We start from the raw sequence: 16,871 nt of genomic DNA, 5'->3' as shown, positions 1-16,871 counted from the left end.
AAAGAAAGAAAGCTTGTGATGTATAATTCTAAAAAAGCGCTTCATGTCTTCTTGGATATTTGGAATTTTTGTAGCTTAGAAAGAGGGGGAAGGAGAGGGAGAGAGACAGAAGGAAAGAGAGAGGGAGAGGCAGAGGGGAGGAGACAGAGAGAGAATGAGAAAGAAAGACAGAGAGACAGAGAGAGATAGAGACAAATAAGAGACTGAGAGAGTTGGAAGTAGCCTAAGAAGTGGCTGGACTATTTCCCACTAACTCAGACTGCAGACATATAATGCCACCTAGCTTGGGGCCCAGCTCAGACTTCAGCAGCAAAAGTGATAATACTGTGCTCCCCTCCCCAAAGAAAACTCAGTCCTAGCCTTCCCCAATCTCTTATCTTTTTCTGCTTCCTTTCCTACCATTCCTTCTGCAACTTTCACTACTAAAACTCTTTTCATCTTAAATCTTCCCACATTCATAAGCTAATAATAAGAAATAATAAAATAGCTACAGTTTTATTGGGATTTTTTTTTAGCACTTTAAAATTTATGAAGTGTTTACAATATTTACAAAGTGCTTAACACAGATCCAGGCAAATAGAAGGAAGTTAATAAATATTTATTTCCTTCCTTCCTTTACAAATATTATTTTATTTATTTTTAAATATTTTATCTTCACAACAACCTTGGGAGGAATTATTATTAATTATTATTTGTCATCATTTTATTATTATTAATTGCTATTTTACAAATGAGTAAATTGAGGCAGACAGAATTTAAGTGATTTGCCTAGGACTACTGAGCATATAAATGTCTGAGGCTGGGATTTGAATTCAAGTCTTCCTCACTCCAAGCCCAGTGCTTTATCTACTAGACCCCCCATTTTTTAAAAATGAGGAGTCAGTTCCAGGGTAGTTAAATGACTTGACCAAAGTCACTCTGGTAGGAAGCATCCGAAGATGGATTTGAATCCGTGACCTCTGACTCCAGAACCAGTGCTCTTTTGAAGATGCTCACTGAAACCTAACTTTCTCCTGAAGATGTCCCTGTCTTGGTTCCCTCTCTAAGGTTGGCTGTTCCTCCTCTCCCAACCCCTAATGCTCAAGGCAAGGGGACAGAGTTTATAGTCTTTGTTCCCCACTTTAGACCTGCCTTGTATCCACATCATTCACGGATCACCACTGAAGCTCATTCCTTCATTCCCAGATTTTACCTTCAGACTTCAGTTCCCTCCTCCTCCCAGTAAGTTACTGTCTTCTCCATCCTAGCCCCTCTCCCTCTGAACATCAGCTTTCCCACTTCCATGACCTCTGTGTCCCATGCACCTCTGCCACAAGCGCAGAGTAGTGGTCACTACTTAGAACCCCTTCCCCAGCCCAACCCTCCCTACCCCCAATTAAATTTCTTCAGTTGCCTGACCTCTTGCTTAGGACTCTAGATATTCCCTACATAGGCAGACCAGGTTACCATTTAAAGATCTAGGGCTGAAGGCAGCTTCTTATTTCTTATTATTTATTTTTTCCTTTTTCTCCTTCAGTGACAAGAAGAAAAAATACATTACAAGCTAAACAATTGAGGCATTCCCAGAAATGAGGCTGTTTTCTCACATGTCTTATGGAAATCAGTCTCTATTGTCAGACTAAGCAAAAACCCTTTTACCACTTCCCTTTGGGGCTCTCACATTATTCTAACTGAAATCCATGGGGGTACTGATGATGCAACCCTGATCTCTTGTGCTGTGGTTTTAGGGGAGAAAGCATGAGATTCTTAGTCAGCCTGTTACTTAGCTACCTAGCACATGATCGTGGAAAAGTCCCTGCATTTCCCTGGGCCTCAGTCTTCCCATCTATAAAATAAGAAAGCTGGACCAGTCGGCCTCTATAGTGTTCTCCAGCTCTAAATTCTGTAATTCCATCCAGCTAACATTCTTTTATTTAATGTGTGTGATGGGAAAAGCATTGGTGATATATATAGGAAAGGAAGTGGAGCAGTTTATTGCATTTATTGTCAGAAATAAGCAGATTCAAATCCAGATCAGATACTGGTTACATGACCTTGGTCAAGCCAATTAACGACTTTGAGCCTCAGTTTCCCTCACCTGTAAATTATTGATAGCAATGGAACTATCTCACAAGTGAGGCTCAAGTGGGCACTTGGGCAGCTCGGTGGTACAGTGGAATAGAGGGCCAGGCCTGGAATCAGGAAGACCTAAATTCAGATGTAGCCTCAGATACTTGCTGGCTGTGTGACCCTGGGCAACTCACTGAACCGTTTACCTCAGTTTCCTCCTCTGTGAAATGAGCTGGAGAAGGAATTGCAAACCGCTCCAGTGTCTTTGCCAAGAAAACTCCGATGGGGTCATGAAGCGTAGGCTGAACAACCACCTCGGATTTTAGAGCCAGGGTCTGTTCAGTCCCATGTCCGGTTCCCTTATTGTCTTCCCAGAACCTGGCTGCTGCCAGAGAGGTTCATGGCTTCCATCAGGCAGCAGCCGAGCTGTGGAGCTGGATTCAGGAAAAGGCCGCTGTGCTGGGTCAGGGGGACTGCAGCCACACCCCGGCCTCTGTGCAGGGGCTTCAGCGGCAGCAGAGGAACCTGGAGGTAGGTGAGGGGGCCTCCACTCTGGGGGCCGGCAGCGGTCTCCTTCCCACAGGCCCGAGTGGCCCAGCCTTCTGGGTCTAAGGGAGACAGAGACAGAGAGAGGAGGAGGGAAGGAGGGAGAGGGGAGAAAGGGGAGAGTCTAGGAGGGAGGATATGGATAAGTGGGGGAGGGAGAAAGGGAGGGAGAGAGAGAAAGTCAGAGACAGAAGAGAGACCAAGAAAAACAGAGACAGAGAGAGAAAGACAGACAGCAACAGAGGAAGGAGGGAAGGAAGGAGGGAGAGGGGAGAGTCTAGGAGGGAGGATATGGATAAGTGGGGGAGGGAGAGAGAGAAAGAGATAGAAGAAAGAGAGAGAAGAGAGAGAGAGAGAGAGAGAGAGAGAGAGAGAGAGAAGGAGGGAGGGAGGGAGAGACAGACAGAGACAGGGGGAAAGAGACAGAGACAGACAGGGAGACAGAAACAGGGAGAGACAGAGACAGACAAAGAAGGGGATAAATGAGAAAGTGTAAACAGGGGAGAGAGGGGAGAGGGAGAGGGGAGTCTAGGATGAGGATTTGGGAAATGGGAGGAGGAAAGAGAGTGAAAAGGAAAGGGAGAGAGAGGAGAGGGAGGGGAGGGCTCCGGGGCAGGGGCCCACCTCCGAGGGAGCGCAGGCTGCCAATGTTCTTTGGTTGCAGCGGGAGCTGGTGGCCATGGAGAAGGAAGTGGGCCGGGTGCGGGCCGAAGCCGGCTGGCTGGGCCGGCTGTACCCGGCTGCCCAGGAGGGCCTGGCCCAGAGGCTGGCGGAGGTGCAGGCGTCCTGGAGTGGGTGAGCGCCTGGGGCCCAGGAGCTGAGGCAGGGCTGCAGCGAGCGCCGGTGCCCACGCTGCTCCTGGGCCGCTGTAGAGAGCTGCTGTGAGCGGGCCCCCCAGCCGCTGTACCCTTCCCGAAGGCTGGGCCTGGTCCCATCCCGGCCCCCAGACCAGCCGCTGTGCTCTAGCCTGGGGAAGCACTCTGCAAAGGCCTCACAGATAAGCTAGAGAGCAGCAGAGGGGGGCAGTCAGCGCGGGCAAGGGCTGGGGTCCCTGCTCTCTGGGGTCGGCTGAAGCAGCTGGATAAGGAGGGGCGGACCCTTCTCTTCCAAAACCTGGAGAGGGATTGGGCCCCAGAGCCCCGTTTGGGCCTGATGCCCCAACAGTCTCCTCCAGGGATCCCTAACGACGTCCAGCGCAGGCTGGGCTGCCCCCGGAGGCAGCTCCTCATGGGGGTCTCCAAAGGCAGGCTGAGAGGTCCCTTCTCGGGGAGGCTGTAGAGGGACAAGTCCTCTGCCACCTCAGGGCTTCCGCTCCCTCACTGCGCTTGGCCTGTGAGGTCCCTTCCAGTTTCCGAAGCTTTGACCCTGGGGTGGACTTGGACCATCTGTGATAGCACAAAGAGGCAGCTGCTATAAAACATTAACTAAAGGGACGCTGAAGGAACGCGGGCTGGGGAGTTGAGGAGATAACTTGCAACAGGCCAATAGCGATGAGAGAGGGGAGAACGTGTCCCTAGATGTAAGTGCTGGCCTTGGACATTTTACACTGGGTCTCAGGAGCCTGACCATTAGCTCCCATTTAGGCCGGCCTGCACTCCTCTGCCAGCCCCACCCACAGCGCTCTCCTCACTCCCTCCCGACGGGGCCCACATGGGGGGCCATTGGGGGTCCTTGCTTTCACCTCATTTTGCTTTTCACTCTCACAATTATTGAAGCTCTAAGGACCTAAGAGGCCACTAGCTAATCCAGACTTCTTTTATACAGATGAAGAAACTACAGTTAATAAGCCAGAGGACCCTCTGGCCCTCCCCGTGGGTGCCCCTGTCTCCTCTGAGGACGAGAAAGCAGGCCCTCTGGGAGGGGGACTCCCTGCTGGCCCCCCGGCTCTGAGCTAAGTCTGACCAAGTCCCTCTGTTCCCTAGGGGCCTGACCCAGGAACTGCAGAGCTTAGTGATGCTGGAAGAGCCTAGTGGGGATGTGAGCGGGGCAGAACGGCAGCTGCTGCAGCACCAGGGGCTCGGGCAGGACATCGAGGAACACTGGCTCCTGGTGCAGGATGCCCAGCGGGAGGGGGAGCAGCTGGCGGGCAGCGACCATGTTATGGCCCAGGAGGTGGGTGCAGGAGAACACGGGGGCCAGAAGCCTGGGACAGGCTTGCATTAGGAACGAGCCCCAGAGAGGAGAGGGAAAGCTGGGGAGAGGATGGGGGAGACCCCCTAGGTCTGGCCAGGCTGGGTCTGTCTTCTGTCTCCGTGGCGTGGAGTATCAGGAAAACCTGAGGTCAGATTCTGCCCCTACACTTACACGTGACCTTGACCACTTTGTGCCCCAGGATCCCCTTCTGAAGGTGGAGTTAAACAATTCCACCTGCCCGTAGGTTACTGTAAGGATCAGACAAGATAACACGCAAAACACTTTTTTATTTCTCATGTTTTTTTTTTATCTCTTGATCCTATTTTTCTCACACAGCATGATAAATGTGGAAATATGTTTAGAAGAATTTCACATTAATTTAGATTACTTGTGGTCTCAGGGAAAGGGAAGGGGGGAGAGAGGAAAAATGTGGAACACAAGGTTTTGCAAGGGTAAATGCTGAAAACTATCTTTGCCTATATTTTGAAAATAAAAAGCTATTATTGTTTAAAAACACATAAAGCACTTAGCTAAGTTTTATATAGCACTTTAAAGTTTGCAACCATCCTCCAGGTGAAGGAGTGGCTCCAAGAACTGGGAGACCAGCTGCAGGAACTGCAGGAAAAGTGGGCACGTCGCCAGGAGCTGTACAAAGAGAACTGGGAGCTGCAGAAGCTCAGACAGGAGCTAGAAAAGGCTGACACTTGGCTGAGCTCAAGAGAGGGCCTCCTCCTGGACCCCAACCTTGGGGTGAGTCGACACCCTGCCCCCAAGGCTCTCCAGGTTTTCTAGCTCACTGCCAGTGTTGGGGTCTCTGCCTAAGCAGGAGTAATTGAGGCAAGTAAAAACAGGCCACTATCCAAGGGGTTTGATTCAACAAATTACTTCAACAAATATTTATTGTATCTTTTACATGCAAGGGAAACTTTTTGCTCCTTTTAAAATAAAAAGGACCAGATCTGTGGAGAAAGGAGGCAATTATGGCCAAAGAACTAAAGAACATTATGAAATTTAAAGTGGATAATTTTGATTACATTAAATTATAAGTTTTTTGCACAAACAAAACCAATGCAGCCAAGATTAGAAGGGAAACAGAAAGCTGAGGGAAAAAATATACAGCCAGTGTTTCTGATAAAAGGCCTCGTTTTTTAAATATAGAGAAGATCAACTTAAATTTAAAAGAGTATAAGCCACTCCCCAATTTATAAATATTCAAAAGATATGAACAATTTTCAGGCAAAGAGATTAAAAAACATTTCTAGTCATGTGAAAAAAATGCTCTAAATTAAAATAAAAAAGAGCCAAAGATCAAAATTCTCTTAAAAGACTATTTCTCTGTAAAATGGATTTTAGATTGTATCATTTATCCAGTTCTCATCTTTTGTTTTTTGTTCAATTAAACATGTCCCTTATCTTTTCTTATTTTAAAAAAAAAAGTCACTTGCTGTATGTTAGGCATTGAGATACAAGGACAAAATGAAACAATCTCTGTCCTCAAGGAGTTTATATTCTAGGGGTGGATGGGGAGGTTTAAGGATCGATATTAATGTAAGTATGGACCTATATTGATATAAGTAAGTATTAATACAGAAAATTTGGGGTAGGTAGGAGAAGTAAAAGCTCTAAGGGAATTAGAAGATCCCATGTAGGAGGGAATCCTGAAGTTAAATTTGGACGGAAACCAGAGATTCCAAGGGCAGTGGTGAAGAAGAGTGCATTCCAACTTTTACAGTGATATTGAGGTGGGAGATAAAATGCTGTCTGCTAGTGCAGTGATGGCTCTGGGAACAGAGAAACAAAAAAACAATGCAGAACTTTCGGGATGGGAACAGAGCCCGTGATATGTGCCTGTGGACAAGCTGTAGAATGTGATGGGAACAATCACAGAGTGTTGGGGCAGTCAGAGCAGGGATGGCTTCGTGTGAAAGGTGGCACTTGGGTTGAACCTTGAGAGATGAGAAGCAGACCTGGGAATTCCAAGCACAGGGGCCAGCTTGGGCAACTGGTGAAGGCAGAAGATGGCAGGCCCAGTCTGGCTGGAACACAGAGTGCCTGAAGAAGAGTGACCGAAAACAATCAGTAAATATGTATTAAGGGCCTACTGTGTGCCAGGCCCCTGTGGGGACACAAAAAGCTCCCTGCCCTCCAGGAACTAACCATCTAAACAAGGGAAATGCACCTTGGCACAAGGCTGGGTGTCTGGCTCTCATTTCAGCCTTGTTTCTTTCCAGAATTCGGTGTCTGATGTAGAAGAACTACTCAGGAAGCACCAGGACCTTGAAAAGACACTGGCAGCTCAGGAAGAGAAGTTCGATCAGCTGCAGAGGAAGACTGAGGCAGGAGGCAGGGGGCAGGGGGGCCAGAAGTGGGGCCCAAGGCAGAATAGAGACCCTCTGGTTACAGGGGTAAAGGGGAGTTTACCTTCTTGGCAGCCCCCTCCAAGCCCTTATCTCTTTTTTCTTAACCTTCCGCCCTGAGTGTCTCCCCTTCCTGTTAATACCCCCATATGGTACTGCCCCCCTATCTCATCTATGTTGGTTGAATGAAGTACTCTTGTAAAGGGATGGGGAACAGGGAGGAGAAAACCTCCCGAAACTGGGGGCAAAGTGCAGGGTGGGGGGCCGCAGAGAGCCAGAGGTGGAGGGTTGGATTTGGGAGAAGTTTGAGAAAGGAAGGAGACGGGGTTACACTATTTCAGCCCTGAGCCCACAAGCCCAGTCAATGGCCCCAATCTCTGTGACGGCCCCACAGACTGACCAGAAGCTGCTGGAGCAGGTGGAAGTAGAAGGTTCAAAGTCCAAGACCATGGAAAACATTCGTGTCCACATCCCACTGCTCAAGAAGAGGCCCCTGCAATGTCTGGGACCAGGAGCAAAACTGACTGACGGGAGAAATCTGCAGGAAAGGATCCCCTTCCCACTCTGGACTCCTTTCCCCCCCAGCTTCTCCCCTTTGCAGACTGTCAAGCAGAACATCCCCCTGCAAGAGAGGGGGTCAAGTAGAGAACGACCCTTGGGAACAACAGAGATGGGTTCTGCTTCCTTCCCATCTCCTGGAACCATGTTAGTGAGTACTGACCATGGGATCTGGGTTTGGGGGCCGCTGGGGCAGCCAGAGAGCGGTTTATTGGAAAGAACAATGGACTTGGAGGCAGAGAACTGAGTTTGAATCTCAGATTGACTATTTACTACCCATGTGACTTCACCTCTGGGAGGGAAGGAACAAATGAACGGATAAAACATTTATTAGGTGTCTACTATGTGCTGAGTGCTGGGGCTGCCAACAGAAAAGGAAGACTGAGCCCAGCCCCGGTGCCCATCTCTCATTTCTCACCGCTGCTGGCCTTTGGTTTCAGGGTTTAAAGGATCCCCCTACGCTGGAGGGGTTAAAAAAACGGAAGGAAAGGCAACAGTGTCTGCCTTCTGGGAGGCAGGTGAGTCCCCAGAGATGAGATTCCTTCTTCTGTCCTAGCTCCCCTCCATCAGCCGCAGGGCTAAGTGCCTCTGAATCCTAGAAATCAACTGAGAGGGAGATAGGGAGTGGAGTGGTCACAGCCTGGGGGAACATAAGCCAGCTTTCCTCTCTGGGTGTCTGTCTCTCTGTCTCTCTGTCCCTCTCTCTCTCCCTCCTTCCTTTCCTCTCTGGTTCTCCTTCCTTCCCTCCTTCTCTCTCTCTCTCTGTCTCCCTCTCTGTTTCTCGATCTTTTCTCTCTCTCTGTTTCTATGTCTCTCTCCCTGTCTCCCTCTGTCTCTGTCTCTGTCTCTCTCTTTGTCTCTCTGTTTCTTGGTCTTTCTCCTGTTTCTCTCTATGTCTCTCTCCCTGTCGTGTTTCTTTCTGTCTCTCTCTCTGTCTTTTTCTCTCTCCTCTCTGTCTCCCTCCCTCTCTCTCTCCCTGTTTCTCCTTCCTTCCCTTCTCTCTGTCTCTGTCTCTGTCTCTCTGTCTCTGTCTCTCTCTCTTTGTTTCTTGAGCTTTCTCTTCTCTGTTTCTCTCTCTTTGTCATTCTCTCTGTCTTTCTCTCTCTCCTCTCTCTGGGTCTCTGTGTGCCTCTGTCTGGGTCTCTGACACACACACCCTCCGAATACTTTTGCAGGACTGTCTGGAGCAGTGGGCCCCTCAGCTGTTGTTCAGAGTCCCGGGGAAGCTAGGCTGTGCCTTGTGCTGACACTCACCCCTTTTCCCTTCCATATTGAAGGAGCCCCAAAGATATCCATTCCTTAAATCACTACACAGTTGCTTGAGTAGGAATAGAAAATCAATGGAGGGGAGGGGGAGAGAGGAGGGAGGAGGAAGGAGAGGAGAACTACTCCCACTCTCCATGGTTTGTCTCTGCAGCTGAGTGGGAGTCCTTGGAAGAAGTGTGATGGAGCATTGCAGTGGGACCTCCAGAAGCTGAACCTGGACAAGAGAAAAATACCTGAGGTACATGGGGCAGAGCCCACAAGATTAGGGAAGGAAGGGGGGAAAGGTAGGCTGGCGAAAGGCCAAAGAAGGGAGAGGGTTCAAAGGTGAGGAAAAATTGAGGAAAGATGAGGGGTCACTGTGGAGACCTACTTTTTGCTTCTTCTCAGGATGTCCCTTCCCCAGCCCCCCACAACCTAGCCGTCACTGAGCGCAGAGAGTTGAGGGGCTGTTTTGAAAGGGAGGCTGCTTTCTACTTGAGGTAAGAGCCCTTGGGCCTTGGGGGAAGATTAGCATCCTCGGGACATAACAGATAACCAGACACCTGGCTTGAGGGTTGAAGATACCTGTCACAGACATGGGCTGCACTGGAGGAACATTGTGTGAATCTTACTCTCATCAGAGTTGGCTCAAAGAAAAAATAATTGACATTTGTTTTAGAGAAAATTCTCTCTCGCCTCATTAAAAACGGGGGAGAGGAAAAGGGAAAAGAAAAAGAGTAATAAGGGAAGGAAGGGGGAAAGACTCAAAGGGGGGGAGGGAGGGATTATAAACAGACATGGGCTGCAGCCCACCTCGGAGTGACTACTTCTTTGGGAGTTTTGAGAGAAAGAGATAGAGCTTCTGGTGGCTAAGAGGCTCCCACAAAAAGATTGTGGGAAGAAAGAAAATTGTAATAGTTAAAAAATGATGTCCTGTGGGTGATTGGTATATTTGTCAATCAGGAGAAAAGTTTATTTCCCAGGGATGCTTATAATAGGTATCTACTCCAGATGAAAATTTAGGATTTGGGGAGAAGGGGAAAAGAAACAAGAGAGAAAAGAAAAAAGTAGCATAATGATGAGGAGGAGCACAAAGATAATTAGCCAGTAGTATTTATATATCATTCTAAGGTAGGCCAAGATCATTGCCCAAGTCACCTCATTTAAACCTCACAACAGCTCTGAGAGCTTTTATTATCCCTCTTTTATAATGAGGAAATTCAGGCAGAGATTAAGTGACTTGCCAGATCACACAGTCTCTGAGGCAGGATTTTGAAGCCAGGGCAGCTGGGTGGCACATGGATAGAATGCCTGCCTGAAGTCAAGGTGGCTCGTCTTCCTGAATTCAAATGTGGCCTCAGACACTTACTACTATGTGATCCTATTTGCCTCAGTTTGCTCATCTGTAAAATGATCTGGGAGAGGAAATGGCAAACTACTCCAAAATCTTTGCCAAGAAAACCCCATAAGAGGTCATGAAAAGTTAGATATGACTGAAAAATGACTGAACAACTTCCTAAATCCAAGTTTCAGTGCTCTCTCCTTCCCTCTCTGTCTCTGTCTCTGTCTCTCTCTCGTCTCTCTGTCTCTGTCTCTCTCTCGTCTCTCTGTCACTCTGTCTTTCTCTCTCTCTCCCATGCCATCTAGAGCCACCAAAAAAAGGCAGACAGCAGAAGTAATGGCAGATGTTAGAAACAGCTGCCCTGATTTAAGAGACTAGAAGTGATGATGAGGGTAGCAAGCAGCCGACACCAGACACCAGGGTGTAGAGAGCAAGAAAGCCAGCAGTGGACGGAGAGGCAGGTGACAAAACAGTGCTGCAGTCCCAGAGACAGATGCCTGAGTCAGAGTCCCCTCCCTGAACAAGTGTTTAAGAGTCCACCCTGTGCCCCGCATTGTGTCAAGTGCTGTGAGGCAAAGACCCCGAAAAAGTAATCTCTGCTCTCAAAGAACTTAGATTCTTTTGGGGGGAAACAGCTACACTTAGAAGAATATTATCCAAAGTGGTTAAATGCAAAGTAGTTATATTTGTTGTACAGTAATATCTACCCCATGGACCATACTGTCTATGGGATTTTCTTGGCAAAGGCACTGGAGTAGTTTGCCGTGTCCTTCTCCATCATTTTACAGATGAGGAAACTGAGGCAAACAGGGGTAAGTGACTTGTCCAGGGTCACCCAGCTAGTCAGTGTCTGAAATCATTTTTGAAATGCGGTCTTCCTAACTCCAGGACCAGCACTCCATCTACCCACTTGGCTGCTTTGTAGATTTAGAAATTCTAAGTAGTTTTGGAGGAAGGGTTGTACAGAAACTGGGAGAGAAGGGGAAAGGCTTTATGTAGAATGTTTGATCAACAACGAAGAAAGAAGATCCTGTGATTCAAAGGGAAAGAGAGACGGCATCCCAGGAATGGGGGTGCACAGCCAGCATAAAAGCACACAGAGAGATAGGTCAGGGAATGTGGTCAGCGGAGTAAAGACCCATTTGTTTGAATTATAGAGCACAGGAGAAATGTACAAGGACTTTGGGAAGGTAGGAACCATGTTATTGGGAAGCCTTTAATTTAAAAGAGATGTTTATAATTATTCATCTGTTTACATATATTATTGAGTATCATTTCATCCCTGTGTTAATTAAAAAGGCAAAATATTGTAGTCACCCAGTTCAGTTGATTGATCCACTTGTCTTTCCTGAAGGATGGTATTTCAAAGTGAGAAGCAATGCTAGAAAATCAGTTGTAACTTGTAGCATAGATCCAGAAAAGCAGGAAGTTGCAGAATATATTTATTTTAGAAAGAACTCATTTCTGAGCACAGTTTATTCCCTGAACAGTTTTACATGCCTGTGAAACTGGTCATAATGCTGGCAATTCTTGCCAGGAAGCAGATGTTAGAAGCAAAGACAGGCAGGTTGTTTTTGCATGTGCTGAGCTGAATTTTGGCATGGTTGGGGATGTCCCCACCAAATAAAGCTTTTAGGGATTTGCAAATATAATTGCCCTTCAAAAGGTATTACCCAGTTTTGTAGCTGCTCAGTCATTTTCCAGTCATGTCTGACTCTTCCTGATTCTACTTGGGGTTTTCTTGGCAAAGATAATAGAGTGGTTTGTCATTTGCTTCTAAAAATGAGGAAACTGAGGCAAAAGGGATGAAGTAACTTGCCTAAAGTCACATAGCTAGTTTGTGTCTGAGGCAGGATTTGAATTTTTGCTTAATAAAATGTAAAAAAAAAATAATACAACAAAGGGCTTTTTCTGATTGCCTCTATCATCTTTTTGTACTTCACTTAAAGGATCAGTGGGTTGACTTAGATGATTCTCCTTCTAATTCTAAATGTCCATAATCATATAAATCTGATTTTTCTCCCTGTCTGTGGTGCCAGGTATAGTAACAGCTCTGAAATTCCACTTTCAACATCACTGGAAGGACAGGCTGGTCTCTCTCTACAAGTGCTGAGTGGCAATGCCAGTAAGTTCCATGGAGAAGGTGAGGAGATTTAGATTTCAATCTAAATCCCTAGGTTTTACTTCCTGAAATCTGCCCAACTCTTAATCACTCATATTTTTTTTTAATGTTTTAATTTTAATTTTTTCAAAACCCTTTTCTTTCCATTATCCTCTCTGAATCTCATAATAACCCTAGGAGGGACATCGATTACTACCTCCATTTTATGGAAGAGGGAAGTGAGCCCCTGAGCGGTTAAATAACCTTGTCCATGGCCATAGAGCCAGTTAATGACAGTCCTGGGTGAAGAACCCAAATCTCCTAAATCACCTTCCACTCTTTCTACCATATGACAGCTATTTCCTGGGATCTTCCTCCAGACGCTGTCCTTTTGCAATCCCCTGGGATCTTTTGCCTCTATTTCTCTTTTGGAAATTTACTCATGAAGAGCTGTTGTTCTAGGAGTTCCCTTTCCCAGGACTCTAATTGGGAATCACAACATTTGGGAGTGGGGAGAGGCAGAGATCCTGTAGACCCCCAATATACACTGCAATCACTGCTAACCCGGGTGTCTGCCAGGGACACAGCTTCCCATACAGGCTGAGAAAATATCTCGGTTGGGTGTGGCCATGTGCTGGGGCGACCTGTCCCAGAAGAAAAGTATTACAAATATAATCCTGGGAGAGGATTCTTCTTCCCCAGAATAACATTGGGCGGGGGTCTATGATGTCCTCCACACCTCATCCACTGGCCCAGTCAATAGCATGCTGGGGCAAAGTCCTAGCAGCCCTAGGCTAGTTATGGTTCTGCTTTTTCTTGCTTTAGCTGAATCTAAAAATTTCTTGGTTTTTGTTTTTGCCTCTGATTTTTTTTTTTTTTTTTTTTTTTTTTTTTTTTTTTGCACAGCATGATGAATATGGAAATATGTTAAGAAGATTTGCCCATGTCTGATCTATATTGGATTGCTTGCTATCTTGGGGAGGGGGGAAAGGAGGGGGAAAGAAGGAGAAAAATTTGGAACACAAAATTTTTTGCAAGTTTGAATGTTCAAAACTATCTTTGCACGTATGTAGAAAAATAAAATATTATTTAAAATTGAAAAAGAAAAAGAAAAACTCCATCCAGATACTCTGGATCTTGGAAGAGACCACAGAGCCAAAGAAAGGGAGGCCTTTCTGGAGAAGATTTAACCACTGAATCAGGGCCTGACTTCTGATCTGATCTTGCCCCATAGCTCTTCCTGAGGGATTCAACCTAGAACCCAGAGCCAGACCTTTCAGCATCTTGAGTGAGAACCCTGCTGAGAAATTACCTAGCAAGATCATTGTACCCAGGTAGGATACTGGGTAAAGAGTATGGAAAGCTGAACACAATATGTAGTATTTAATATATAGACTTCCTTAAAATGGAAATTTATTGTTTTATATTTTGAATTCTTTCCTGTGTTCTGTGTGCACATAGAAATTTATTTTTCTTTTTCTAGTTTGTACTTAAAATACTAATGAAAGAAGGAAGGAGAGAGGGAGGGAAGGAAGGAAGGAAGGAAGGAAGGAAGGAAGGAAGGAAGGAAGGAAGGAAGGAGGGAGGGAGGGAGGGGGAAGGAAGGAAGGAAGGAAGGAAGGAAGGAAGGAAGGAAGGAAGGAAGGAAGGAAAGAAGGGAGGGAGGGAGGGATAGAGGGAGGAAGGGTGTGTACTCCAGTTAGTGGAAGAGATACCATTCTCTGAGCTCAGTTACATTTTGGGAGAGGATCTCTGTTTCTGGGTCCTCAGCTCCCCTAGGAGACAGAGCTTGGTGGTTGGAGCTCTTTTCAGGACTTTGAGTTTCCTCCAGCACCACTAGCCAAATGTGGGCCCCCAGAGACAGCCGTTTGGGCCTTGGGCAGCCTGGGCCCCCCAGTCCCACCTTACGCTGTCTCCTCACACACATGCCCTGCCTCAGATTAGCCCATCTCCCGCCCCACCCTAAGCATAGATGTTGCCTGTTGGCAGGGGGACGCCTTCCTTTTCGCCCCAGAGGGAGCCTGGACTTTTGGAGAGGGCTGCGCAGGACTTCCCGCGGCCTCCAGCTCCTGGCTGCGTCCTTGGTAAGGGCATCCTGGGTGCCTCCAAACAAGTATGAGGCAGGGCCGGGGCTGTCTGACTGGGGCCTGCTCCTCCCGGTGTCAGCCCCTCTCATTCCCCGCTTTGCTGAGGCAGACCATATTTGCTCCCCTTTCCCACATCAGCCTGTGCTTTCCTCTGCCTTATCCCTCTGCTTCCTCTTTGACTAGCTCAGGTTTTCAAGTTTCCTCTGCTTAAGAAAGCAAGGAACCCCACTCTCCGTCACACTGAAGGGCTAGGGAGACAGTCAGTCCCCTCGCTGGGAGACTCCTGCAGCATGCCCGTGTACTTGCCCTCTGTTTCTCACCAAGAATCCTTTGAGGTCAAGAGAAACCTGGTCAGGAACTTGGCGTGTCTGTGCCTAAGGACAAAAAGGCAAGAACGCCTGAGCCCCTGACTTTCTGGAGTAATAAACAGCCGTGATAACTGACATTTACATAAGGCTTTAAAGTTTAGTTTGTACTAAATGCTCTTTCCTGTCATCCCGCTCTGGGCCTCCCACCTGTGATTAAGGAATCCATTATGGAATGTGATCTTGTAACTTCAGAAACCTCATGGGGCCTGGAAGGGCATCCCAAGGTCCTGGGCCCAGATGCGAATCATCCTATTCATCATCTCCTACAGATTTTGCCTCCTTCTCTCCGTGTTCTCTCCAGGTCTACTTGAGCTCTACAAGGGGAAGTGGGAGTTCTCACTGTTAGATAGGAATGTGTATGCTATAGGGGAAATGAATTGACTATATTCCTATAATATACCAAACTGCAGGCGTTGCTGTCATGGACACAGGATTAATTCACCAAGCTGTCTACTCCACAGCCCAACACTGTCCACACCATTGCCTCGTACTGTCTACACCACAGCTTCTTAAACTGTGGTTTGTGACCCCTAAGGGGTCTCCTAACTGAATGTGGGGTCATGAAATTATGATTTATTATCAGTAAATGTTGGATTTGTATGCCTATTTTATATACCTCTATCCCCAGGGTCACTAAAAATTTCTTGAGTGAAAAGGGATCATGAGGGGGAAAACATTTAAGAACCCCTGGTCTATACCAGGGCTATACTAGCCTAGGTGTCTAAGGAAGCAGGAAACCCTTTTCTTGGGCAGGAGGTTCATGAGAAAAACCAGTTCTGTAGTTATATATATATATATATATATATATATATATATATATACACATATATATGTATATATATATGTATATGTATATATATAAGATATTATATATATGTGATATAATATATAAGTATAACATATGAAGCTTCATGTGTTTGATAGTCTAATTTATGTAATTCAATAAAATATTTAATTTACCTTATATATAATTTAATAACAACAGAGGAACCAGTCTGGTGTAATACCTGAAGAGCTAGCCTGGCAGTCAGAAAGAAGTCTGCCTCTGATATGGATTATGTGACATACCAATTTAGCTCTCGAGCCTATAATTTACAATGTTATTGTTAGAAATCATCTCCATACCAGGAATTCTCCATACCAATGAAATTACAGATCTCACCCTACTAGGAATAGTTGACATCTTACACATTTATATTTGCAAATTGCTTTACAGACAAATCTGAGCCTCACAAACCCTAGAGCTAAGTAGGGCCAAAATCGTTACCCGTTTTGGTGCGGCGGTATACAATAGTTTTCAGCCGTGTCCAGCTCTTCGTGACCCTATTTGGGGTTTTCTCAGCAAAGATACAGAAGTGGTTTGCCAGTTCCTTCTCCAGCTATTTTATAGATGAGGAAACTGAGGCAAACAGTCACATTGCTAGTTAGCATCAAAAGTGCCAGTGGAATCCCTCCCGACTCGGGCCCAGCGAGCTGCCCTTGGTTTTACAGAAGTGCAGACTTAAGCACAGGTTTCACCTTTTGCCCGGGGAGTGACTCGCCCGTGTCAAAGGCATGGGCCAAGTCCCGGTCTGTGTGGACTTCAAGTCCAGCGCTCTTTCAACGAGCACTTTAAACAGCGTCCCCGAGGTGCAGAAGGCAAGTCGCAGGTCCCCTTGTAAGTGCAATGGGCCCAGTGCTAGCTCTGAGTCAGAAAGGCCTGAGGTCACGCGTGACTTGTGCGCAGCTCAGTGACCCTGGCAGGCCCTTAACCTGTCTCCCTCCGAGGAGGCTGTGAGAGTGAGAAGTTTCTAGAGTGCTTTGCAGATTGCAAAGAGCTACATAACTGCCAGTTGCTATCACTGTGTTGGTGCAGCTTTTACTTCTCCATTGCGTCCAAAGACCCCTTGCCTGTCCCCAACAATCCTTCTAAAAAGGGAGGGGGACTGGAACTGTAGGGAAGGCCGGATCGGTCCAAAGGCTCCACTCGGGGAACATCCCTGCTCAAGGGTGACCCAGACTCCCTGATCTCCCACAGGACCCGGGGCTGCAGATGGGGCGAAGCAGGCTCGGGGCCTCAGCGCCGCTGGAAAGGAGAAGCCCTAG

The 16,871-nt window shown here is 47.0% G+C and overlaps 1 protein-coding gene across 1 annotated transcript in view; it reads left to right on the top strand.

Annotated features, from left to right (window-relative positions):
* SPTBN5 (spectrin beta, non-erythrocytic 5) overlaps positions 1–16,871 on the top strand; it is a 92,482-nt gene extending 75,611 nt beyond the window's left edge. Inside the window, exons 60-73 of the mRNA XM_031949283.1 lie at positions 2,425–2,580; positions 3,260–3,386; positions 3,422–3,476; positions 4,518–4,707; positions 5,302–5,478; positions 6,960–7,064; positions 7,480–7,794; positions 8,084–8,161; positions 9,061–9,147; positions 9,297–9,388; positions 12,270–12,373; positions 13,566–13,665; positions 14,321–14,415; positions 16,804–16,871. Of these exons, the coding sequence (XP_031805143.1) occupies positions 2,425–2,580; positions 3,260–3,386; positions 3,422–3,476; positions 4,518–4,707; positions 5,302–5,478; positions 6,960–7,064; positions 7,480–7,794; positions 8,084–8,161; positions 9,061–9,147; positions 9,297–9,388; positions 12,270–12,373; positions 13,566–13,665; positions 14,321–14,415; positions 16,804–16,871 (1,749 nt within the window). The remainder of the gene's footprint in view (positions 1–2,424; positions 2,581–3,259; positions 3,387–3,421; positions 3,477–4,517; positions 4,708–5,301; positions 5,479–6,959; positions 7,065–7,479; positions 7,795–8,083; positions 8,162–9,060; positions 9,148–9,296; positions 9,389–12,269; positions 12,374–13,565; positions 13,666–14,320; positions 14,416–16,803) is intronic.

This window comes from Sarcophilus harrisii, chromosome 2 (genome assembly GCF_902635505.1).
Source record: "Sarcophilus harrisii chromosome 2, mSarHar1.11, whole genome shotgun sequence".
Classification (NCBI taxonomy): Eukaryota; Metazoa; Chordata; class Mammalia; order Dasyuromorphia; family Dasyuridae; genus Sarcophilus; species Sarcophilus harrisii.
This window is presented reverse-complemented; position numbering and strand designations above follow the sequence as displayed.